Source organism: Leguminivora glycinivorella, chromosome 9 (genome assembly GCF_023078275.1).
Source record: "Leguminivora glycinivorella isolate SPB_JAAS2020 chromosome 9, LegGlyc_1.1, whole genome shotgun sequence".
NCBI classification, from domain to species: Eukaryota; Metazoa; Arthropoda; class Insecta; order Lepidoptera; family Tortricidae; genus Leguminivora; species Leguminivora glycinivorella.
Window position 1 is genome coordinate 10,852,443 of NC_062979.1, and position 27,881 is coordinate 10,880,323.

Here is a 27,881-nt window from a genome sequence, read left to right on the forward strand (position 1 = left end):
GCGCGGTCATGGTTAAATATCATGTGTTGTAAATTGTTTGCGAAAACATTAGGTAGCGGATTATTCGTTAGGAGCGCGAAGGAAGTACTAGTGTTGTCAACATGCTGAACGAATGGTGCCATCGGACAGAAGAACTACGAAGAAAATTTCAGGTATATGTAATACTAATTAAAAATTAATGATTTCGTCATTTTCGTACATATTGACACGGCGTTTTTGTGTAAAGGCAGTGATACTCATAATCCCGAAGTCGTAGGTTGAAATCCCGGCTCATAATAATATAAATGAGTGTATATTATTGGTACCTACATTTATTATGTGATGAATGTCAAAAAGTGATTCTATAGATATTGGCAGACATAACACTATTAAGTAGCCACTCTATATTTAGGCAGAAATATGCAAGTTAGTAGAAGAATTTCATTAAGGATTATGGCCTTGTTTCTTTCTACCTAAATATGGAATAGTCATTACTATGGTGACGGAAATAGCTATAGCAAATCACCACCTATTTAAACGCACTATTGATTTTGGTACGTTTCCTTAGCTTTTAATTTTCCTCACACATCGTAAGATAAGAATTCTTTACTCACATGCCTACACCTCGGAAAACTTAAACAAAACGAAAAGAACCACCTACTTTAGTCCTAGAACATAAGAGCGGTTCAACAGTATCTTCTCCGCGGCAAAGTATACTTATTTAAATAGAACGGGATAAAACACTGACTCGCCGCTGCTAGTTCAAGACTAGAACATTTTTTCTATAGAAACTTCAAGTTTCGAAGTAAAACTTTTGAACAACATATTAACATGTTACAAAATTAACAATTATCCTCATCGAAATCATCCGATCGTACGATACATGAGTTTTAAAACTCATTTTAGGTCATAGCATGTATTTTCCTCCCGCTACCGTTACTTTAATCACATGTGAACAAACGCCGTCTTGCGATGGATATTTTCACGCAGCCGTCCTCCCTCTGTCATAGATTAATATTTATTGTAGACGACCCGTCATTTTATTTAATATTTACGGCATCCATACTTCCATACTAATATTATAAATGGGAAAGTGTGTCTGTCTGTTTGTTTGTCCGTCTTTCACAGCAAGACGGAGCGACGACTTGACTTGATTTCTTAAGACTTTTTGTATCTTTCTAACCTCCCACTTCCCTGTAATGGAGGGTGGAAGTTTATATGGAGCATTCCGCATTTATCAAATATATCGCAAACGATGCCGCCGGCAAAAGCCAGTAGGTAATAAAGGATTAATTTTAGCACTTAAAACATTTTTACTTTTTATGTGAAAATACATCCAAAAAAACTAGAAAAAAGTTACACAACAAATTTTTTTTTGGCGACATTTGCTTGACGACATAAAATATTTTATCATTATTTTGCCCTCACAAAAGCATAGTTAAAATCTTTCGGTTTCCTCATGTTACACCGTGTATATTCTTATTACTTACTATCAGGTACAGTCAGACCAAGTCAGTTCTCTTTCTCGAAATAAAGTGCGCCATTGTGAATGTAAGGCGATCTTAGAACTACAAACTGTAGTCTTTTTCAGTCGTTCAGGATGTTAAATTGAACTCATTTATTTCCCGTAATCAACTAGGTATCTTATTTGTCTTATCTTATTTGTTTTGTTATAACTTATAACCCTTAATTGCGTAAATTACAAACGAGTACTTTATATTACATGTGATTAGTCGCTTCTGTATCCTTACAATTCTGGGCCGCCAACAAAAAGAGGATCGCTTCCCACTCAACTTTTTATCACCATAATGACCTTCGATTTTAATTGTCCAGCTAATTACGACATAATTTGACGACGGCGGAGTAATGTTTTAATTGTACACCCTTCTCTTTGTATTTCTTGCTAATTAGTCGAAGTGATTTAATTATTACATCATGGGAGAAAAGAAATCCAAAATGGTTCAATTTGAAAGGCGGGGTGGTTTTGGAAGATTGATCGCGTGACGTTTCCATGATGGCGCGTTGCGTGCAGCGATAGAGAACCGAAAAAGCGATCGCGATGGTTTCGCAGCGAATTCTGAATTTAAATTCAAAAATGGAATACAAAAAGGGCAAGAGCGGCCACCGTGCCCACCCAGTTGGCGACCGGCCGCTCGCTATGCGGCTCCTCGGCAGTGTTTTGCAAATACCGCCAATTCCTTTACCGAGCCCCTCCCCAGAGCACAAGACTTAAAGTCCACCTTCATTGCTTGCAGTTTAATACTTTACACACATCATTATTAAATCCAAAGTTGAACGCCGTCGACTCCTTTAATTTTCCGACAGAGATAATGATTAAATTGTTTCGGCATGTCAAATCAAACGAAATTATGCTGTTATATCTTGTTTAATAGCGGGACGATTATTTGTTTCTTACATACCAACATGGATACCTCCAAGTGAGATTTCTCCTTTGAGTGATTTTCTTTAAGTAAAAATTTAATAGGTAGGTGTATCCATTTTTTTTCAAACGAAATTATTTACTAAGAGACGAATATATTCAAGTCAATGTGTGAAATTATTGGTGTTTCGCTCTCTTATTCTGGGTTCGTATTGGCATCGTGTAAGACTTAACACTCATCATGATATTCATGTTTATTCAGGTTTTATTATTTCTAGTCATCGATTTATGACTGAGAAGACCAATTAAAATTATAATCCAAAAGACGCAAACTCACGGTACATAGTTCATCTGCATCACATCCTAAGGTACAAGAACTGTGCCCTTAGGAAAGCCCCATGGCTCATGCGTGATCAAGAGATTCACCATAAACGAAAAGCTAATGGAATCCTATATCCAGTTATATTCCCAATACCCAAGGGTAAGAGCGTCATCAATTTCTGAGGAAACGTACGTTTAGTTCATTTTACATTACCGGTTGTGTTTCCGATCGCCTAAGGTGAACGGGTATAGGAAAAGTATTGTATTACTCAACCGATTGCGGAGCGTGTCGTGACGTAGTTAAATACATTAACCTCAGTAGTTGCCCCGACTGTGAGTCATACTCAACCTGTTGCTGTGTTTATATTGCTATAATCGTTGACAAGGTGTTTGAACTATTTTATTTTTATAGTGATACATTTTTAGTTTCCTGATTTACTTATCGTAATAATACGGTACATTTGCTCAATAGGGGATTATTTGAAACTCTTTGGAATAGGTATTATTAGTCACTCCAAGTCTGCATTTTTTGACACCAGTTAAATACTGCGAAATTTTGAATATTTTTTTATTAATATTTTCATGATCATAATTGTCATTTTGTTTAAAAGGAACTTTAATTTACACAAAATAAATCATATAATGCTATGGTCATATAGGCCATTATGCGTAAGAAAAAGTAGACAAACTGCATACCTGCGGACTGCGGGCTTGCAAACTCGCTTAATTTCGTAAGACCCTTTTTGTAATTAAATGCTCCATACTTGCGGATCTGTCAAACCTAGATACATGGATCCGTATGGCCCCTTTCTTACGTATGGTAACGGATACGCATTGACGTAGTTTTTGATGCAACCATATTATTATGGAAACTGGTTAAATTGCAGGTTGCTCATTAGTTGCTTAGTAAGATAATTTTTTTACGTTGTTGTGTGTCGTAATAAAAATGAAGGCGTTTTAAACTTTACAGTGAACTCTACAGACTTTACAAAGCTTGCAATTTTATTCAATCATATCATATCATACTGTTCTTTAAAATATCATACTGAAGGGATTTTTGCGTATTGTTTGTTCAGGTTATTTCAATATGATTTCATTCGTTCATTTCATAATATCATCACATTTTTTTTAATACGGTATCGATGATTCACCAAGTTATGCACACCAGCCGTGACACTATTACTTAACTAAGTCTGCCGTAACGAGTCTGACAAAAACTCAAGTCCATATTCATTCTTCAAACCGGAAAGTAGGCGTATTATTGACTTACAATTTATCACACAAACATCCAATGATGCGACTATTGATACCGCTTCTAAAGGAAATTTCACGGCGATCCCTTGTTCCCCTTTAAATTGTATTGCGCTTAGACAGCTCATTGTGCACCCATTTATAAGGCCGCCTGCGCACGGTAAAAACAAACAATGCACTAGTGAAATTTCCAAACTTGTCGCACGCTATTTTTTGTAGGGAGCTAATACAGTTTTATTACGCCTCCCTGAGCGGTTCAGGTTTTGCTCACCGTTAAAGCGTAAACAAAAGACTGTAAACGAAGATCTATTCTAACACGGGCACCGACAATGCTTTAATTTATTACGTCATATATAAAGTAGTGAAAGTAAAAATAAGGCTTTGTTTCTAGCATTCATCGGTTAACGGTAAACAAAACAAGGTCCACAAAGATGCCGCCCTTGTACAGGAGTCGGATGTTTTACAAGCGCCCATAAACATTTTGCGAATTTTAATGGGACTTTTACGTCTTTTATATTTATGGGAAGCGAAATAGTCGAGACGTGTTTTAAATGCCAAATATTTCGTTTGTTTCTTCGATTTTCAAGTCATATTCTACCTATTGAAATATAAAAATACGCCGCTACTTACATTTGTAACTAAGATAAATCGACAACCTACTACTGACTATCCTTTGTAGGCGTATTTCCACTATTTCCAGTGCATCCGGGAAGATGGAACTCGATATCCGGTATATCTTCACACTAGTTCACTGAGAGGTGTCCTATTAATTTTATTTACACCTTAGATTTCCTATTAATACAACGAATTCAGGAAGTTAGAAAGCCTACGTCAATATTATAACTATCTAATATAGATTTTATTTAACGGTAGCTAAATAGCCATTTGTGCTATTTTTTCTCTAGACAATGCTAGTAGTATAATTATATGTAAGTAATAGGCTATATTTTTATTCTACTTATAACATTTGTTGGTATATGTAGCAAATATATACATAGATACCTAGTTCTAAATGAATGTGAGCTTCTCCTTACATAAGTTTATTACTTATGTCTTAAGTTTTTGATAGAACTATGGTTTGTTTTTATAATTATTACAGATAATGTTAGACTTTATGCATAACTAACTTGTTTTACTTCCCTATACGATTGGTCCCCATACTTCTAAAACGTGATTAGTCGCGGGTCTGAAAAGAAGTCTTGAATCATCGGTCCCGGATCTTGACAAAAGCCTACCAAAGTCACGCTCAATGTTCTTAAACTTACCCAAATTACTCAGATGTCCTCCTAAACCAAGGTTGTATCAACAGAAGTGTATTGGTCACCTGTAACGGTACATATTGTTATTTGTTAATTAAAAGATCGCGAAGGTTACATTTTTTTTCTTTACCTATAAGTGTAGCTATTATAAAGCTTTGAGCAACGACATTGTCTGTATGCTACTCGAACTAGGTTAGCCAATCGAGAATTATGTAAAAAATATCTTGTAAGTAATAACTAATAAACGTATTTATTCTATTATTTAAGGCTGGAATAATAAAAAATGATTCCTTAAGAAAATGAACATGGCTTTTCTCTGCAAACGTCCTTAATTACTTATTACATTTGTCAGATTTACTTTCTATCGTTGAAGAACTAAAGAGAGTTCTTCAACGATAGAAAGTAAATCCCTAATATGTTTCGCCGGAAATCGCTAAGAAATAAGAAATTGCTAACTTAAATTAGTACCTAAATCTTTAAGTCAACTACGAAAATAAATTGATTTCTATTGCAATGGAAGGAAGTTTAAAAATAGTGCAGACGTAATTTTAAATCGTAGATTCCAAAGACAGTCGTGCAAACTGCCACATATGGCTATATCAATAATGTCTCGAGTCATACCGCGAACCACGTCTTGCTTCCCTGTCACACTTATTAAAGACTTTACTAGAGCGACAAAGAAGCAACGCGTCGAACGTATGTAGTTCGCGGTAGGTCCTCAGGATTGACCCATGTTTAGAAAGACTGACGTTGTATGTCGAATGACGAGTATTTGCAACATGGGAGTGGCGATGGCGACATAGACGACATATTTCATGTTTGACAATACTATGACGCGTTTACTGCAAATCGTGAATGGACTCGTTTTAGACGGTTCTCAGATTTTTACACATCATTGATTTTTTTATGATGTTTATGTCAATGTTACTTAGGGAAAACTCTTATGGGAATACGTTTGTATCAGTTGACTAGACGTTAATTTTCAAAGTAGAAAGTATGATCTGTTTTATCAATGCCCCCGCACCCTTTTCGTTAGGTACATAATCTAATTAAAGAACATAATTCCATAAATCAATATCTACCTAACATTTATTATGCTGCAAAAATAAGTGAAATAAGGGCCATTTTTTTTCAAAGTTGTCCACCCCACATTTTTTAGGGTTCCGTAGTCAACTAGGAACCCTTATAGTTTCGCCATGTCTGTCTGTCCGTCTGTCCGTCCGTCCGTCCGTCCGTCCGTCCGTCCGTCCGTCCGCGGATAATCTCAGTAACCGTTAGCACTAGAAATCTAAAATTTGGTACCAACATGTATATCAATCACGCCGACAAAGTGCAAAAATAAAAAATGCAAAAAAATGTTTTATTAGGGTACCCCTACATGTAAAGTGGGGGCTGATATTTTTTTTCATTCCAACCCCAACGTGTGATATATTGTTGGATAGGTATTTAAAAATGAATAAGGGTTTACTAAGATCGTTTTTTGATAATATTAATATTTTCGGAAATAATCGTTCCTAAAGGAAAAAAAAGTGCGTCCCCCCCCTCTAGCTTTTGAACCATATGTTCAAAAAATATGACAAAAATCACAAAAGTAGAACTTTATAAAGACTTTCTAGGAAAATTATTTTGAACGTGATAGGTTCAGTAGTTTTTGAGAAAAATACGGAAAACTACGGAACCCTACACTGAGCGTGGCCCGACACGCTCTTGGCCGGTTTTTTTGGATTTGGATAATTTTATGTGGTTTCCAGTGTTTCAGAATTGCAAGCTCCTTCAATCCTAATAGGAGAAAAAAAGTGGCCCAAGGTTTTTTTCCCATTCCGTTACGTTTTCATACATTTTGTATGGCGGTAACGGAATGGAAGGTTTGAAAAATGTATGGAAATCATGGGACATTTTTTTCTCCTATCTGGATCGAAAGACCTCGCGATTCTGACTATGACTCGCGTAAAAAATACCCATGTTACAAAAAAAGTGCGGTCGACAACTTTGAAAAAAAAAAATGGCCCATAAGTGCAATTTATGAGTATTCTAAATAATTCTATAATAGGTGATATTTTAATCTATAACTAACAAGACGCACTGGCTGGCTACTGGCTACATGCCCATCCCTCACCAAACACTGGTACTTTCTTGGATCCGACCTCCCTTAGACTGGCGATCGGTCTGCGACTTGGGGTTTCGGTGTGTACGCCACACATATGCTCTTGTGGCACGGACGTGGACCGACTGGGACACCATGGATTATCTTGTCAAAAAAGTGCAGGCCGTTTTTCGAGACATGCGTCGCTTAATGACATTATCCGTCGGTCCCTTGCAACCATCAATGTGCCTGCTCTCCTTGAGCCGACTGGCATAATCAGAGATGATGGCAAGAGATGGAGTGTCCTTGGTCCCTTGGAGTATGGGACGAATGTTAGTGTGGGATGCTACCTGCGTAGACACATTGGCACCGTCTCACCTCCAACGGACCAAGATAAAAGCGGGCGCAGCGGCAGAAAGTGCCGAAATTTTGAAACGTAAAAAATACAAAAGTCTTGGCAAAGAATACCTTTTTGTACCCTTTGGTGTAGAAACTCTAGGTCCATGGGGCCCCAGCGCGAACAAGTTGTTCACAGAAATCGCGAAGCGTCTGGTTGAGGTAACTGGTGACCGAAGAGCTGGCGACTTCCTCGCACAACGTATCAGCATTGCGATACAGCGAGGAAATGTCGCCAGTATCCTTGGTACAATGCCTCAAGGGCCTATTTTAGACATTAGCTAGCTTTTAAGTTTAGTCTTAGTTTCTTATATAATTATGTAAATATGTTCATGTAAATAAAGAAAATGCTACAAGACGCTGTAATTTTCCTTAAGCTTGTAGCTGTAGATTAAAGGTGGTCTGCTGCGTACTCTTATCTGGAACTACAAATTTTGGCAAATAATAATTGCGAATTTTGTCACACAATTACTGCAAGAAACATAATATTTTTGTTTATACATTAATAAACAGTAGTTAATTATTTGTTGACATGTAATGGCTTCTAAGTAATTGATAAGAGTCGTAGACAGCTTGACGACGCTATGTTTCCACAGGCCATATGATCGCAGTAATTTTATAGTATCAGTAAGATAATTGTTAATAAAGTAAAAACATTGTTACACGACTGTTCGCTTTTTTTTGTAATATTGGTAGGTGCTGTCATATAAGCCCAAATACAAACTTTCGGCCTGATTGGCCATAATATTCATAATGAACCACTCTACATTATGTTAGTATTTTCTAGGGAAACTTTAAGTAAATAGGTACCTTATATTATTTTATCAGTTACAAAAAAATCTTATGATTTATTTTCATTTATTGAAGTTAGTAATTACATCAGTAATGAAAAAAAGTATCACTTTCATTTATTCGTGTAAAATTACCAACTAATTTCTATCGCAACTTTTTCCTGACTAATTTCTATCGCAAATATAATTTTTATAATAAATATAGTCTAGAATGAGATGCATGACGTTGCTTGTCAACAATTAAATGGATTTAACTCTTCTTCACACGCTAGACTAATTTCTTTCAGAATGCGTACATTTTGAATTATTAATTAAAGCCTGGCCAGAATTATATTACTATTGTCAGGAGGGCGCTGTTATTCTGATGTATGTCAACGCATGACAGTTCAGTACAGTATGAAAAAAATAGTTCTAATGAAATTCCGCAACATGGCGCGTAGTCATATATTTCTAGTCAGGCTATATTTGTTTATTTATTTCTATAATATTGACACATTATTACGTTTAAAAAATACTAAAGCTCTTGTTTGCCTGTGACCTATTTCACAATAGTGACAATTATCGCCCGACAATGACACTTCGCCGTTCATTGCCTGTTCAACAAGGTAATATTGACGCTGAGTAACAATGTTACTTATCAACCCAGAAATATCCACACAATTGTCAGTGTCAACTGTCAAGTGTCCATGTCACTGTGCACGATGCGCGGATCCAGGGGGGGGGGTCTAGGGGCCATGACCCCACCCCTGGAGCTTAAGTTGGCCATACAAATAGACCACGTGACCCCTCCCTGGGGCCCTGGGCCTTTACCATGTGACCCCCCCCCCCCTGGGCACGAAGCTGGATCCGCGCTTGTCACTGTGGTGACAAAACCCACTGTTCAAATATTTATACTGTTAAATATGCACCGCGTAGGCGATCCACATCATCAGTTTGTTATCAGGAGCTGATGCACAGGCTACGTGCAAGTGTTTCAGCATAGTTCAGCATCGATTCGAAGAAATTGAAACGTGAAGTCATTCTTAGATAACAATTGTCGTTAGGATTTCCGTAATATTAATGACTTACATCCGGACTACAAGGTGTAGGAAATAGGTAGTTAATAGGTAATGTTAAATTTTGTACAATATGTTACAAAATAAAAATAAAAATATTTCAAGTCTCAAGAAAAACTATTTATATATAAGGTCCTAATTTATTAGATACAGATATTTTTACAGCTGATAGTACTCGGTCTCTGGAGTATATTAAACCGTGAAACATTATAGCTTTTACGATGTTTTTTTGGAGAAAACGGAAAAACAAATTTGCTACGTAAAAACACCCTGTTTATGTGATTATTAAATGAAAACTCATTGAACAGATTCTAGTACCTCTTTTACGTACCACTTAACTGTAACTGGCCACTTCAATGACATGTGCAGTTTTCCCGCCGAACCTTTACGACATTTACAACAAACAATTGTTGACATGACGGACAGTGTTATTGTGACATGTGATAATGCACATGATGATTTTTTTTAGACGAAATTATAATTATTTTTTTTGTTAGGAAAATGAAATCAAAAAAGTTACATGAAAAGATTTCTTAATTTATATTTAAAGTTAATTATTTTAATGTAAAGTATCATGTGTTAAAATATCTGCAACTAATAAATTAGGACCTTATACACCGTGTTTCCGGTATCACTCAAAACCTCAGACACCCCAACTGATTTTTATTTTTTTAAACGTATCTAGAATATTCATTTTTTAATTTGATGATTATTATTTTTTTAAATTGAATATTTAATTTTCTGTGCAGCTCTACTCGACTTTTAACTCTACACTCAATAAAACACTCAGTAAACCTTAAAACTGATTAATTGTGTACGTTACTGCAACGACATAAGGTTTACCAATAGACAGCTATGTCACTGTAAAGCACGTTAAACTGTGTCACAGTAAACTTCAAATTGGACAGGTGACGCAGTAAGCAAATTTAAACCTAACGTTCAAAATGACAAGGTTGTAATTAGGTAAGAGTTCAATTTGTTATGACTTATGATAAACTTTAAAATTAAAGTGATGCACAACGTCAAACTCGTAGCGGAAAAAATAATCGTCCAAGTAACCAGCCAGTATTAATACCCCTAAATACTGAAAAAGGTATACAACCTCTAGCAATATGATATGCACAATGTTGTATTACGAATTTGTAGAATGGGCACGTAAACAATAACTAATAATACAAATTAAAACAAAAAATATTACCCCCATCAAGATATAGCTCAATCGATTCTACTCTCGATTCTGAACAAACAGTTTTCAGGTTTTTAGTGTTAAGTGAAACACGGTGTATAGGTAGGTAGAAATTTTAATCATACCCATTGTAAGTTGAATATGTCGGTATCTATCTCAAAAAAATATTTAATTAAAAATTAGCTTATTTCAGACTGCTTGCTAAAATGTTTTCATAGTAAATATTCACGATAATAGGCATAAGTAAAGAAACATTGATAGAACTTATTAAGACTAGATTCGATTTTCTCTTACCGATTTTATTAAATATCTTTTTAAAATGTAACCTTAAAGAAAAACATAATTTTAAAAAATATATTTGCTTAACTTAGACAAATGAAATTTATTTGCACATGAGTCAAAAAAATCAACACTGTGGAATTCATGAATTTCATTAGGCACCTAAACAAAATTAGGTACCTTTAATTTGTCTTTATAAGTAGGTAATATGCCATTTACCTATTCCACAATAAACTAACCAAAGAATACAACTTTCCATGCAACAAGACATTTTCAGCAAGAGAGTACCTAATATGTAACTGTGCGCTGTACCTAATAATTTTTACCTAAACAAAACGCAAGTGACCTAATTCATATTTTCCCAATTTCCACGGAAAATTGAGCGATTGATTTATTACCCACGGGAGATGTAGATACCATAGTATATAACTTTTGTACAAAAATAGATGTCAATTACGGTATACGCCTTACGCTCTACCTAATTTATTGTGTAATGTAGAGTAAGTATTTAATTTATTTATAAAGTCAAATTGTCTCGCTGCTAATTTGAAATACGTTGGAAAACAGTTGATTCAAATACATCATTATTTTAGGTATTGTTATTTTTCAATATTTAAAGCTATTTGTAAATAAAACTAAAAGTTTTTCGTAAATAAATCGTCACTCAAGCTTATGTACGCATACGCAAATATATAGTACATGGACCCCCATCGAAGCGAAACCAATAATATAAATGGAGCACACGGATACAGCATATAACCGCATCCACGATGAATACCTACCAACCCCTATCTACTCGGGTAGCGCTGCAGTGGGTAGGTGGAGGGTCTGACCCGCCTCGAGCCGCCATTGGCCGAGCCGAGGGAGTCCCTGCGCTCACTGGCTGATACCCCACTCAAGCGTCGGCACACGTGCTTACTTTATGTTACGCGCGGGCACAGAGTCATTTAGTCGTTTACCCGACACTCGGCGCGCGCGACCACCGTTTAGGGGATGTCATACTAATCAACATCGATCATGGACATCGCCTTGCCCGCTTGTGCCCAGCTGCGGCAGACCGGTACCGTTATAACCAAACCTAAGGACGATTGCTACAGGATATGTACAGGACGTACCAATTTTGTTAGTACGCTAAAATGTGAACTTTGTGGTAGGACTAGAACCAATAGCCAATACAGTGACTGTGATAGTGAAACAGTGAAGAAATGTCGACCCCACAGATCGAGTACAGCTAGAAGCAGTAAGATTTTATTCAATTTATTTATTTTAATTTTCGGATAAAATGGAAAATTAAAAAAAAATCCTTAATACTAATTTATAATATTATATATACAGTATAATTATTACTTTACATAAAATATTTAATTTTTAATATAAAAGGCATGCCATAATAATAAAAATTAACATTTAAACGTTAATATAATATCATTTGCAAAATATTACAATTCATTCAACTCAGTAGCATGTCTATTAGTTAATTGAAGAAAATAAATAAAGGGTTTATTAAATTATATCACAGAGATCATAATTACGTAATGACCATCCAATTAACAGGTGACCCTTGGTGCTTTATTACAAAGCGACATAAATCGACTAGCGGTATACCTACATCAGTAACTAATTACCTCTATAATTACCTGTCATAATAAACCCTTTCATAATATAAATCAGTTATTAAAACTCCACGTTCTCTAATAACACATGTGATTTATGCCTGCAACTATTAATATTTAATAAAGCAAAACCTATAATAATTAACTGTCTTTAACTATAATAATGTAAATAGAATATCCGGTGTCCAGCCTATTCTCATGTCGGAGTAATCGCCGTCCGTAATAGAGCTTACAATTTCATTACGCAAAAAACTTGGCTCGTTCTCTACAATGTTAAACACGAAGATCAGAACTAACTAACTAGGCTTAAACTGCTATTAAACTGGCCGAGTACTGTTACGGGAATGACATGTCTAACTAAATGTTTCTATCCTTTAAAGAACCGTACAGTTACGCTGGTCGTCCGACGTTTCGTAATTGCAAGTATCGCTAGGTACAGTACCGGCCGATAATATATCACATTCTTGGTTTTTTCCATATTTTTATACTTATATGTAGGTAGTTTTTACCTCACTAATTTTCGTAGTCTAGTAGCAGTCCTTTTGGCAATGAAAGCCAAAAAAATGCCCCATATTTTTTTTTCATATAGAATTTTTTGTGGAAGCCATAAATTGCATTGTATTTTTTGATAACACATTTTATAGTTGTAGCCTTTTAAAGTTGTAATTGACTATATTCAATTGCAGTATTCATTAGGTACACAATTTAAAGGCCTAGTAAAATATACTATCTACAAAACGGACAAAAATACTCTATACATGTTCATACAAAAAAATCACAAATATGATGTTATTGGCCGGTACTGTACCTCTCTATATGGGGCCGAGAAATGATTTAAGTGTAGCAAGACAAAAAATAATAGTGGATCAGCTTCGGTATGACCGGAAATTTTCCCGTGCGGTATTAATTAGAATCTTCCCTGACTTTCCTATTGATTGGAGTCATTACCGGAAAAAAAAACAAACATTGCTTGCCTATGTAACTGTGGGTGTGTTAACCTAATTAAAATATTGATTTTGTGCTCAGTACACAAAATACTTTTTATTATTTATTTAAATATTACAGCAGTTCTCGAAAAGTTTGTACAAAAATTAAGGAAAAAGTTAAATTTGTTTTTATTAATTCCTATTTTGTTACCAAGACTTTGTTGATGAATTGAGATTTTATTAAGTTTTATTTCGTCATTAAGGTTCCCTAGTATCTATATTTTCTTAATTATAACAATTAACCTGTATATATCTTACGACAGTCGACTTATATTACTAAATGTTGGTAACAAAATAGGATCAATTAAAATTTGCTGACGTGGCTATGTACAAAGTTGCCGGGAATTGCTCATTAGGTATTTTCAATTTTTTTTAATTTGCAAGTCTCAATTAGTCTCATCATAAGTTGAATCCCAACCCTTTAAAGCTCAGTCTAGGTCAAAATATGTACCTACCTGTATCATCATTTTTAAATAACTTTTATTTATATAGTATTCAAAATTACAAATAAAATGTAATATCACACTGTAAGTAATTGAGTTACATATTGTACTTGACCACAAAACCGCAATTATTCCATTCATTAAATTGTAGGCATGTATGTATGTAGTTCACTAGATATAACTTTAGAACTAATAATATAATTTTAAAGTAACATACAAATATTCTAGTTAGGATATTTTTAATTCTTCTATTACCAGATACTTCATATAACTATTACTTATCAATAAATATATTTCCACCTATTCTTAATTAGATTACATACAGTCTACATTAACTATAACTATAATTATGATGATTACAACTTCCGACTCCTTTCCGAAGACGTCAATTTCTGAAAACAGTCACGACAATTTTCTTGCTAAATCCGAAATCGGAAAACCACTCTTATCTCAACGAATGAGTCATCGCCGCGCAAGGTAAATATTACCTATGGTAATCGACATAGCGCGAATACACCCGCGTGACGTCAAACTATAGTAGTAGCCGTTCCATGTTCGATAGATAATACGCCCGATCGAAAACGTAAGTCGACATATTGAAACTATTGGCGCTTGGGTTGTTGCTGGGTAGTAATTAATTAAAGTTGATTGATCGCTTACTTATTTCAATTTGTTTGCTATCTTGGAAAATCTATATTAATTGTTTGAGATTTTTCTGTATTGATCTTATTGAATTTACTTAGTTTGCGAATCTTATACGCATAGAATAACTACTCAAACAAGGAATACATTGAGATAGGTCGTGATTAAGGTAATATTATTTTACATATGTTATCTATCAGCCCAAAAGAATTACTTAGTTTTTTTATGTTATTTTGTATCTTTTTTAACACACACTTTTCTAAAAATACTTGAGGCGGGTGAACGATGAACCACAAAACAGTTCCTGAGCTTTTAAATAGACTTAATTTCTAAATAACTTAAGTGTTGTAATATGTTTCAACAATTTTTATTATTACTCCAAAGATGCATCTCCAAATAAAAAGTATGTTGGAACACCAAAAAACGTTCAAAAATGGATACAAAGTCACTCCTTACAAAAATGATCTATCATAGGTACGAATCATCATTCGCCCCTTAAATATCTAAACTCAAAATAAATGCTTTAAAATACAAGGCAAGAAAATATTTAGTAAAATAAGAGAACATCTAAAAGCGTACATTTTAGTTAAGTTAGTCGTGTCGTTAAAAACTGGTACAGGCTCCTCGGCTCGAGAACGCCGCGCTTGCGCTCGATTTCAGACATGAACTATGTCCGCGTCATTAGGGTTGATCCACTCTCATTAGCAACATTTTCACATAAAACGCTCATCATTTACGCGGCAAAGCAGCCGCATCAATTATAAACAGTTATTTCAGTGAGACGGCTCATAATTGCAGTATTTAACTGTCACCCACCCATTTAGCAACATGTCGATCTCGGCTAAACAGCAATCACTTGCTTTCATGCCGACGCGGCGCACTTGTTCTGAAAATGAAAAATCTCAACCCTAAATAACCACGATGTTCACCCGCAATTTCGGTAATAAGGTTTTCGTTATAACTGTACAAACGACTGATACAGATTGGTTTTCTAGAAATTGAGATGAAAGTAAGGAAATAACTGCAGCAAATTGCATCCTGATAGGCGCATCTTCGGCACGCACCGCCTTATGCGTGTCAAGTTCTGATTGACCGAAATTATTCTGCAATATTACCGAAAATGCAATACACATTTGCATTTAATTTTGCTTTAATAAAAGTTATTGCGCTACCGTTAAGTATAATATCAAATTGTTACCTTATTAAATTAAATTCGCGAAAAATTCACGGTTGTTTCGTTAATTTTGTCGGAGGCTATTAGCATTTAGAGCGATTTTCAGTTGATGAAGAGCGCACCGCGCTCGTGGTGGCGTCGCGCCGATAATCGCACTTATTATGCGCAGTCAAATTTTACGACCGCATCGGTTGTTAGCCGCTACTAACAGAATGATGATCTGACTCAAATTAACTCTATTATGGATAAACATAACGCTTTTTCTATGTAATGTCACACGAACGGATATTAGTAGGTACCGTTAATGACCTGGACCAAGGAGCTTGGAACGCGTTGGCACCGACGAGACAACAAAATTCCCTGCTCATAATTAAATAACATCTGGTATTGTTTAATAAGCGTACATTCTGATTAATAGTGGGCGTCATATCATAAGTGATAGTCAGAAAAAAAAACTGATGACGTACAAAATAACAGGACTTTATTCTTTCAGCGTTCAAAAGATTAGCCGTTGGTCACAGACGGACGCGGCGAGCTCGGTTTAAACAGTATAATGTTTGATTTACATAATGATTTCGCAGGCGCCGGCCGCGGCCAACATCCGGCGCTCTGTCGACGCAAACTTTTCTCGGTTTTCGAGCCGAAATTCTAGTTAGCGGCGATTTCTTTAAAGAAGGTAACAAGGTGCTCTCGTTTGGGTCGTTTTTCGTGCAGCCAGCCTCCACGGGCGAGCTGTTAAAAAATAAACGAACTCTTTGTTTCTCGAGTAGTCGCGCCGACCTCCGACGCGGACCCTACTTTTTTATGCCCCCTTATAACCTGTGTATTACGTGTAGGTATCTACGGTTTTTATGGTCGCCCGGTCAGTTCTTCAATGGGCTAAGGAATTCGATCGAGTCTCCTTATACTCCTTATTGTTCATCTTAGTAGCGTTAACAAATAAGTTTATTTAATAAAAGAAAGTAATTAGTATTGTCATCTTAAATCACACTATTTTATTTTATTGTACAAGATATCGATAAAAATGTTGTAATAAAGCAACCTTCTCGACTTGCTTCAATTTATTTTAATTAAACGCTATTAAATAACAAAAGCTATTTGGAAAAAAATAAGGTATAAAATTATTTTACGTGTAGAATGGCTCCACGTCTCTTCCAAGTTGACCTGTTATTTTTTTGGTTGAACTTTTGCCGGCGGTCTCGGATGCTTTTGACCGCGCCACTAATAAAATGTTATGATCGTGTGTTTAACGCGTGTTGTGGTGTCGGACCTTCTTTTGACATGATCGTTATTACCTCTCCACCTTTGTGGTCTCCGAAACTGTAACAACATTATTATAGTGTCAATAAGACGGCAATATACCAATAAAGGGCCTATAGATGGTCTAGTTAGCCAGGGTTTTTAATGATCACAATTTGTTTATGCAAATGGCTGTGCGTTTTCGAACGCTCCGTGCCGTGAGACGGTTTTATAGCGCCGTCCTTCTTTATAATACGAGGGGCGTGCGATAATCGAGATCAGTTCACGGGGTCTAGTTAAATAATAAGCGGCGCGAAGCCCTGTAACTATAATTTCCTTTATTTGACCGCCGCCGCGCCGCCGGCCGAGGGGCGAAATCGCAGCGGAGCTTGCTAACGAGACCGAAGAACAAAAAAAGCGCACGCACACTTCACCCACACTCGGGCTTATATTGAAGGCATAACTTTAAGCTCATTGAAAAAAGAGGTTAAGTCCTTCAGTGTTACTAAAGGGTGTAAGCCTTTGGGACTACGTTTGCACGACCAAGATTACGTGAACGTCTTTATTTCTATGAGAGTTTAAATAGATTAGTTTGGCGAGGGCACTTGTTGTGAGATTGTTTTGAGTCACCACGCGTTAACGCACTGACTCAGTCTTGAGTCAAAACATTAAAAAAATTAATAACCATGAGTAAGATGCGTAATGCATAGTCCAACGCTTATGTTGTATCAAAATTAATATTGGCTGAAAACGTAAGCACCACATGATGTAAAGTCGTTATATTGCTGACGTAACAATTTACCAAAAAAAATCATAGGTAATGACGTTTCACTTAAACAGATGTACGGTATACGATATCAGCAGTACGAATATTAAATAAATAAACAAGAGAAGAACTTATCAGTTGCCAAATACCCAGTCGAAAGATAATTTGCATAAACATAAACACTACTTATCACTCAATAAAATCATAATAAGGAAAACCATCATACGTGCCGCTGTCCGTTACAATAAGTACATAGATAACCTATTTTTTGCGTATAGATTTATCGATATCAAAAGAATGTCCGTCCGGCAACGGTTAAGTAGCGCCACATTATCTATTCACGTAGGTTCACTGCACAATTAGCAAAGGCTGTCCACCTCTCGAGTGCTCATCGATTCATCGGATGTCCATTGATTACCATAATCGATAGCACCGCGCGTGCCGCATACGATACGTTATCGCCCATTCATGAGAAGATTCGATTATATACATACGATATAAAACACTTGAATGAAATTTAAAAATGTGATAGTTGGCGCTAATCCAGAAATTCCGTTGTATGTGCCAAAAACATATTGTTTTGTTTCTATGGGAAATTGTACACGATACATACAAACAAACTTTTGATTATTAAAACGTACGGTAGTACGTGTTTATACGAGAAAATTAACACATCATTAAATTATACAACAATAATTAGGTAACACTTAATCACCCAGCCGTGAATGGTATTCAAATACATTTGTGTAATACAAATTGTTGGCAAATTGTGGTGGAGAAAGTATCAAATCACAACAACTGTTTGTAGAATGGGGTAGATTTTTTGGCGCGCTTTCGTGACTGCCGCGGTACCTAAAGGTCCAATCCTTGTACTCCTTTTTTGACGTCATTAAAAGTATATTCTCTTGCAGGATACGTCAACGTCTGTGCAGCGGTGTGTCTACTGCTACTGGTCGGCTTCACCCCGCGGACATCAGCGGCGCCGCGGCCTAGAAGAGACAGCATGGAGAACGAAGCGTGGGCGAACCCATGTGACTTCGCTCCTGATAGCGTGAGTACCTGATCTTCTTTCTATACTCGTTCATGAAAATTGTAATCCCTGTCTAATATTTTTATCTGTTTTTTTTTCTGATCTGATAATTGCTGAAACTTAGACATGTAAATTGAACTAAATATTTAATTTGGATATATCTATATCGATGTCTGTTAAATTCGATATGCATTAGTTCTTTACACTCCTATATGTCTAGCATATCTTGCCGTAGCTTGCGCGACTTACTTCAAACATTACTGAATTCGATATTTGAATTTCTTAGAGTTGTGGCACGGCACGAGATGCTAGACGTTCGAGTGTTTCGAGCGATTTGTCACCAGAGGATGAAAAACGCAACGCCTTTCATTGTAAACTCTGAATTAAGTATGACTCATGTAATACAAACATTGTACTGGATAGTTGCCGCACCATACCATCACATGTATAACTTGTCTGAACATTTTACAAAAGATTAGTCACTGCGTAAATTCCAAGGTTGTGTTGTAAATAACCTTCTTTTTTTTCGTTACAGTCACCATCATCACCAAAACCATTTACAAAAGCCCAAGCCAAAAGAGTCGCGAATCAAGCAAAAGCAGCACTCGACAATGCACAATCATTCAAAAATAATTTCGTAAGTACCTATTCATATTTCATAATTCAAGTTGGCAAGTCTTTCTCTTTCATTCACCGAGTGTAGTATTCGCGGGGCATCGATATGCCCGACGCGTCGCACGAAATGAACGGACGGACTCTACCACCGGCCAATACCAATAAAACCTGGCTGAGGACGTCAATAGCGTATGCACAGGTTTGCGCATGATTATTGCCGATTTTATCTGAATGAATGAAAGTGTCGCCATGTCGGTTGCTTTGTCTCGTCGTTTTATTATTTGCGACTAATGTAATTGACTAGACGGGACAACATTCCCATATGCGTACAAGACATTTCCTTGCAGAAGTCTAGACTTCGTGTTGAGTCGAACGGCTTTCATCGAATTTTGACCCCATTACTGATTCCCGGCGTGCCCATGTTTAGCGCCTTTTTCTCACCGCGGCGAATGGCATGGAGAGATTGCATCGGGACGGGCGCCGGTTTCGCCGCTACGTGTCCGGTTCTCATCGCTTCCTCTCTTTTAATTATTTTGCACACCCCTCCTACCACGTGACGGTGTCATAAATTTAATAGAGAATCTGGACGTAGATAAGACATAGTTGGAACAAGTCTTGTAGACTACAAAGGCTTTAGACTTAACTATTGCGGAAACGCAAGCACCTCAACCTACATTCGAGAATTCATAAATAATTCACGATTTATATGGAACAAATGTTTGGCATGTTAATAAAACAATTCATATGACGCTTCTATAATTCCAATCCTCTGAATATATTTCCGAATCGGAAGTGTGGTGGGTCGATCACGAGCAGTAATGCGTTGTCGCTGTCGCGCTTCGCATCACTTATAGAAGCCTCTTACCAGAGTCCGTAATTAACAAGGCGACCTTAAACGCATTTGTAGTACATTTCGGCTTCTTCGAGTGTCACTCTTCCTTGTCTGTCGGACACAGCGTCAATGGACGAGCTACACTCGCCGCTCGTATAGTATGCGTGTAGAGCAGCCTGCAGAGTTGTTCGTTTATGAAGTATGGTGGCATTGTAATAGGCTCAGCACTCATAACGACGGCGACGTCCTGTCCGCTGCCTCCTTGTCGTAAAACGACATATCGACTCACAGTAGCCGGAACGAAGTACAGGACGGTGCGCGGACGACTCGAATACTGATTGCGCATTAGTATTGCACGACACACCTGCCCGTCGATGTGTCTTTTTTTCTGTCTCTCCCCTTAATATCGGTCATTCGTTGCTAATGTATCATATTTATTGCGATTTAGACTCCCGGGAGGCGTTGAACCGCCATTGTTGGCGATAGACAAGGACGCTCGGCTCTTTGTTTTATTCGGGATACGTTTTTTGACTCCTCATTACATCAGTCCACCTTTGTGATCGCTCATGTTATAAAACACTTTTTACGGCCGAGATAGAGAGATAGTTGTTAAAATAATTCGGGCTGAGCCAAGTGTTGTCAGACCATTTTGTTTAAATAATAACTGCCCAGGTTGTACTAAGAACGCCATAATAAATTCAACGAACCCTACCGGTACTGTGTGACTCGCCACTGGCGGCCACCGTGTGAATGTGTTTTAACACTCGGCTTTTGACATTACCGGTGTCAGGTTATCGCATATTTTGGACATGGAATACCTCTAATATGACCGACCAAATTATAACAAAAAATGCGCGATAATACATTTTTTATCTCACTAGCAATGCGATTAGGTATTTGAAGGAATCTGAAGGTGATTTTTTTCCTGAACTATAATTATCGGCACACAAACGTTGCTTGAAAAACAGTTTTCTTGGCCTGTATACATTTGGTACTGATTATTCTCGTAGTCAGAAGTTATCGAATACTTAATTGTTGCTATACCTATATCGGGGTTTTATTATAAATGAATTTAATAATAATGTTTCGTTTCCAATAATATATTTTTCTGATCTCAGTGATCTTCTTTTAGAAGTTTAGAAATAAACAAAGGAACACAGCATATCATAGTCGCAAACCAATCTGAGAGCAAATCGTGATCGGGCCACATGTGTGAATCTGTTCTTATCTCAGCATAGCGTCGATACATAAACAGTGAATACATACGATATGTACATACTTAGTATGATAGCGTTGTTCACACGGCGACAGGCTGTCTGCTACGGCCTGCGTGTGTGCTATGTAGACTATGTAACGACGGATGTGTGAGTGCCTCGATAAGCTTCCGATGGTCCGAGCTAGGCATTCGGATGGTAGTCAAATTTCTTGGAGGAAGCCCACCCAGTTGTGTCCTAAAGAGGACCTACAGAGCTGTTTACAACGTGCCGTGAGAAAGCATTCACGTATATCATATTTAGTTGGATATTTAAAAAAATCATACAGTATAAAAAAGGCATTGTTGCATTTAATGGTGTCGGTTGTTTGCTACTTATAAGAAGTTTACTTTGGCAATCAAATCGAGTTTTTGTATTTCTTTCAACATTTAAATCGTTCGCATGCTCAGGTAAAGGTATCAATATAAGCTCAAGGGGGCATCTAAGATAAATGGGTAACTTCTTCAAACTTCAACTGTGTCAATATAATGCAAATTGTAATTTTAAAGATTTGAGACTAAAAGTTTTTTTTTTACATTAAATAAAATTCATATAAAAATCTTAAAAAACAATCATATCTGACTGTGTCGTACCTAATTAGGTGGCATAAGGCGTGAGACACCGGACGCGCACCTGTGCCCACAGTATGCCCAGGTCAGCACATTCCGAATCTACCGTGATTCATGCCTCTCCTCCCAAACATAAACAAATGCACTAACGTTCCCAGAACGAATTGTAGAACCTAGTAATCAAATATGCAGGAGTAATCATTTCGCGATCGTACGATTTGCCTACATGATTGTATGCGTGTACGCTTCTGTAACTAGGTTTCTTAGTAAGTTATAATTTGTAATAGTTACTTTGAATGCAACTCATGAGTTTATAGCTTGCATATTGTTCATAAAACTAAAGTAATTTCAAATTGATTATAATTTTATCTAAAATAACCCGCTTGATAAAATCTGCTTAATATTTGGAAATCCTCGTTTTGCACAAATTTCTATTGCGGTTTTAATTGCACTGATCTACTGATATAATAAGCATTGTTGTCGTATATTGTCGCCGCGGGCCGGGCTCTTTCGTTTAATTAGCTACATTGTCGAGTGACCATATTTCTCCAATAATCGACATCTCGTTAACAAAGGGACAGATCATTTCTATCACCTCCGTTGCATCTGCCACCGGTGAGCACGTGGCAAAGGTTTTTGAACTCTCAACGGTACAACATAAAAATTGTTTTTGTGCACGTATAGCGCGTCACGTACTTGCAATAAACCACTAGTTTAGCACAATTTTAAACGATAATGCGAAACATAATGTGTCTAACAAAATATGCTAGTGTCAAACTTTATCGGCAACCGGAATAAGTTGGCTCTATTAAAGTGTCGAATTCGACTGTCGCAATGGTTGCTAGCCAGACGTTATCAGATCGCGATCCGGTCTTGTTTCGGCTCATCTTGCAGGGACGGCCTTCGTTTGGCCGTCAAATTGTAAGCGAAGGAGTAGCTCCCGGCTTCCGATCACGAGATGCACAGTTTAAATTATCAATAAAAAAAACACAGATAAAAACGGTTATAAGGTTGAAGTACTTTAATTCGAACACATAGCAAATGAATCTAACCAACCATCAAACATGAGCGGTATCAACCTCGAACACTACAGAGGATAATCATCTGTGTGACATACAGATTGCAATTGCAGTAGTACAACCAGGACCAACTACCTGTGACATCGCACCGGGTACTGGTGTAACGCGTTGATAGATCGACGTAACTGGACTGTTGTTCACTTGATCTATAAATATCATTTCGAGGAACAGTTGCTCGTATGTGGGCGACTTAATACCATTAGTGTATTTTTTCCGCATCGCAATAACAAATAATTGAAAATGTCTTAGACAACTTTCTTGTACTTTGGCAAGATACTATATAAAATGGATAATCATGGCATAGGTCATTCCGTGCTAATCTAAATCCTGTTAACTGTTCGTATTCAATGTGTTCTCTTAGTATTTACTTTGATAACCTTTACATTTTCCTAGTATTTCATTGATCTATCATGACCTCCATAATTATAACGTTAATACAATAAATCAATAATCAAAGAATCAATGAATTCTTATTGATAAGATTTAAGCATATAAACACTTACATGGGGAAAGGTATCCTGTCCATGTCAAATCCTCAGGACCACTGTCCCAGACAGCAAACCCCAGCCTTTTATATACCGGATTAGAAGCAGGATACGGCAATATGGACACCAACTCATCTTCCGCTCATCTCGTCTTTCCATGAAAGTCAATCAGCGACCATTTTATTGTCCAGCTGGACACGGAGTCAGATTGATTGCTCTGTTCTGTATGATTCACACTTTTTACGGGTATTCCGCAAGATATTAGTAAATATTTATTATTTGTAACAACTTGTTTCCATGCGCAATTGATAAGACGGGAGCGAAGAGTTCGGTTTGACATAACAATATAATATGAGATTATTTCGCTATAAAACTGTTTTCAACTGACAACGTTTACAAGCAATACATGTTATGGCAAAGTTCAAGTTTAAAATTGTAGATAAAATGGGAATGGGATTCTCCCGGTTGAAATTTTAAATATGTAGCAACGAGTGCTTCTTGGCTAAATACAAAAAGAAAACGCCATCTTATACTTTAATCATAGCATTATGTTAGATGTTAAGATAATAATGAAATCAGAAAATAACCGTTTTTTCTCCTTCTTTGCAGTCTGACAGCATACAAAGCTTTCCATCATTCAGCGAGACGTTCGACACGACGCCCTGGCTGCGGAACAAACCATTTGTTACTCAATACACTTTTCCCGAAACCAAGAACAAGATCGAAATGGAATTGCCGGCAGAGGATCTGAGCAATGTTGTTGTAAGTATATTTTATTGTTAAATTCCTATAGTTGTGTAAACAAGTACAAATGCAGAGATAATAGCATAGAAACGCGTTTTGCAGGGGGTCAATCTCTGGAACATAATATTCATATACATATTCGCGGAACTAAATGATAAAGTGACAATAACAATAACATATCCGTAATTTGTGTTTGCATAATGATGTGTGAAATCCAATCGAAGTAATTTATTTAATTTGTTTATCACAATACATTCTGCATTAATAAACCGATGGGCTAAACCAGAAATATTAAGAACGAACAGGGATTTTTTTAAATATAAATCGAAGTTACTAAAACATAACTTATCATTGTTATAATCTAATTTGTAGTACCACTTGTACTTTTCGTAAGTTGTTGCCAAATTGTCCTCCAAAATAATCGAAGGGCGGCGAATGCGCTGATGCCAAAAACGTGCATCCGTATGTGTTTTTCAATCGATTTCAAGGAATCACCTCCGTCGGTGGCACTCATTGTCGTGGGCCGACTATCGATTACGTGAGAACACAATGGTTTTGCAATGTGGATGTTTCAATCTGTAATAATTGACAAAATGCTCGGTGATAATGCTCATTGGGAAAGGTTAAAGACTTTAAAGTAACCGTATTTGTTGTTCAGTATATACAACATCAGTGAAGATCATGAATATAATTTGCCACTATCTTCTTGAACCTTGTGTTATCAAAGCATTTTGCACTAGTTACTGACCAAGCGACTGACCTTCCAACCCTGCGGGAAATCTAAGCCCTATTGTTACAAGAATTAGTCCTTGCCCTACCTATACTAGAATATAAAAACCTTTAGAAAAAAAACGTAGGTAATATTAATATGTCATTATCTTTTGTTCACAGGCTAATATTGACGACCATTTGCCAGCCATGTACAAGGCTCTGAAGATGGTCGCGGCAGGACTGTACGCAATCAAGGAGAACGGACTCAAGCAAGACGTTCGAGAAGAGAAGAATCTAAAGCCTTTCTTTGACCACTACTTCAACGCTGTGAGACAAGTTCTTTGCGAATTTAATGTAAGTATCACAATCATGTAATTTTCCTTTCATTATTTACCATAAAGGAAAATTTAGTACCTAATAAGTGCTGAAAGTACATAAGCATGAAGGTCTTCCTTTTAAAATTAAAATATTAACATTCAGCTCGTCAAGATATTACATGTCAAGATATTATACATATTATTATTGAAATTGAGAATAAAGTTCTTAAACCGTAATTTTTAAAAAATAACCCGTTTAGTTGTACCGAAAGTAATTTTTATAATATCAAATTCTAATGTTTTCTTTTTCTATTTTTGCAGGAAGTGATGCTGTCAAAAAACTTGCAAATCCTTCCTTTGCCAGACAACGAAATTCCATTGATCGGAGAGAACAGAACCGACACAATGTTCCACATATACAGAGATACGATGCTGTACCTCGACTACCTTCGGCAAGTCATGGACCACTGGGCCCACAGTCCCTAGACCTCAAAGCTTCGGACTCCCAAATGTTGCAACTCTGGAAACGGAGTGACTTAGGTTCAAAATGGTCAGATTTAGTGACATAGTAGCCTAGCGATACCGCTATTTCACGGAGAAATAAAATCCATTAGATCAATTAATAGGCATACTATAAACCCATGTACATTAAATTATACATAGGCATTAATTACATATATGATCTCATAGATCTGTCCATTCTCGAACGAATTTGACAAATTTGCTCGTCATCGTGAATGGCACTATCTTGAGTAAAATCACCCTAACCTATTAAAAGTACAATATAATGTTTAGCGACAATACGTATGTAAAACCCAGTTGTAGAACACATCCGTCCCTATCCCATTTATTGTAAACACACTCACAATTGTGTAATTTGTAATTTCTACATCGTCTCACATAGCACTTGTGTTTCGTTTAGAGTGTAACTTAGAATTTGGTACAGATTAGTTTATCTTACCACAGTCCTCCACTGGTATATCGAAGTTCTATAAATTAGGTATTTTCATTTTGTAATAGCTGCATATTGAATTGTTTTAAAAAACTCCGCATGTCAATATATCAGTAAATAGTACAGTATTATCAATTTATCAATTACTGTAGGCAGTATTATCGCCGCGAGATTGACACGTCTTTGTCTATCATAAGGACAGGTTCTATCTCGCGGCGACATACTCCCGCGGCCATCATCAAAGATTTTAACTGCGGAGTTTTTTAAACATTCTTAAAATTGTTGTCTTCGCTTAGTAAATTAACATTATTAATAGTAGAATGTCATTGCCATTACATTGCCATTTTGGTCTAGAACAAATAAGTTCCTTTATTTTTGTAAATAGTTGTAAATTATGACTTATTTATTATCGGACCGGCATTCATAACTCCCTAAATTCCCGTTATCCTAGTCAAGGTCTTAACTTATTTTTACATGCTTAACTTCATTATAATTTTGACTTGTAATTTTTTAGTTTAGATTTTAGTTACGACTTGATTCCATCAGACTTGGTTGTTGATGTTGTGATGAATTCATGAATGTATCTGATGCTGTATCGTGATTTTGTGTAGTGACTAGTACTCATGACTATGTGGTCGTTAGAGACGTCTATATTCCTACTTTCATTAGTATTACTTAACTTTGTTACTATTTATTATTACTGTTACAGAAATCCAATGAAATATTGATTAGCTTTAATACACCTGTTAAATATTATTATTATAAAGAGCAGAGCTGGCTATAGCTATAGCTAGAGCTATTTATGACTTAATCATTATTTGTATAGCTCAAACAATATGTTTGAGGAATTAAATTATTATTACATTTACACGCTTTGTTTCAATCCATATTTAACTCCACTATTCAACCGTCAGGTTGCAGATTAACCTTTTCGCCGCTATCCACTTCATAATTATAAAGTCAGTACATTTCGTGCCCCACGCGCTAAGATTTGATAAGAATTATTTTTTACACATCGTTTGATGATACTTAATACTTTTACCTTATTTACTTACGTGGCGTGGCGGTGAAAAGATTAATCCAAAATTTGAGAAGCAATATCAATCACGCAGACCTTTCATAGGATAAAACACGTTTAGGTGATACACATATTTACAAAAATAATATTATTTGTTTACAATCTTGCAAGTAATCACATACAGGAAGAGTATACAATTACATAGATAAACGACGGTAATCTCGATAAAGCTTTTTACTGTTATATTCTCATACACAGTAGGTAATTACACTCTGCGACAAACGCCCACAACTAGGATATATTGCTGGCTAACAATATCAACGCTAAAGGTAAAAGTGCCAATGCTCGACAGTGAACCAGAAGATGCCATTTTCAAACCTAAGTCATTGTCAATAATACAGTCATTGTATAACAAAAGAGTGTCACCTATTGG

General features: G+C 36.4%; 1 protein-coding gene across 3 annotated transcripts; it reads left to right on the forward strand.

Moving 5' to 3' along the window:
- On the forward strand, positions 1–26,575 carry LOC125229460. Of its 3 annotated transcripts, none has more exons than XM_048134305.1 (6): positions 1–152; positions 18,755–18,894; positions 19,409–19,510; positions 24,316–24,468; positions 25,342–25,515; positions 25,800–26,575. In XM_048134305.1, the coding sequence occupies exons 1-6, from the start codon at positions 113–115 to the stop codon at positions 25,962–25,964; spliced, it is 774 nt and encodes a 257-aa protein (XP_047990262.1). In that variant the 5' UTR covers positions 1–112; the 3' UTR covers positions 25,965–26,575. The 3 variants fall into 3 exon arrangements, with proteins under 3 accessions (XP_047990262.1, XP_047990261.1, XP_047990260.1); XM_048134303.1 differs by lacking the exon at positions 1–152 and adding an exon at positions 11,907–12,220; XM_048134304.1 differs by lacking the exons at positions 1–152; positions 19,409–19,510 and adding an exon at positions 11,899–12,220.
- The last annotated feature ends 1,306 nt before the right edge of the window (positions 26,576–27,881 follow it).

Coding starts and splice junctions, on each gene's coding strand:
- LOC125229460 (XM_048134303.1), top strand. CDS start 11,998: ATGGACATCGCCTTGCCCGCTTGTGCCCAGCTGCGGCAGACCGGTACC. Junction 24,469..25,341: donor AGGATCTGAGCAATGTTGTT/GTAAGTATATTT, acceptor TTTTGTTCACAG/GCTAATATTGACGACCATTT. Junction 25,516..25,799: donor AAGTTCTTTGCGAATTTAAT/GTAAGTATCACA, acceptor CTATTTTTGCAG/GAAGTGATGCTGTCAAAAAA.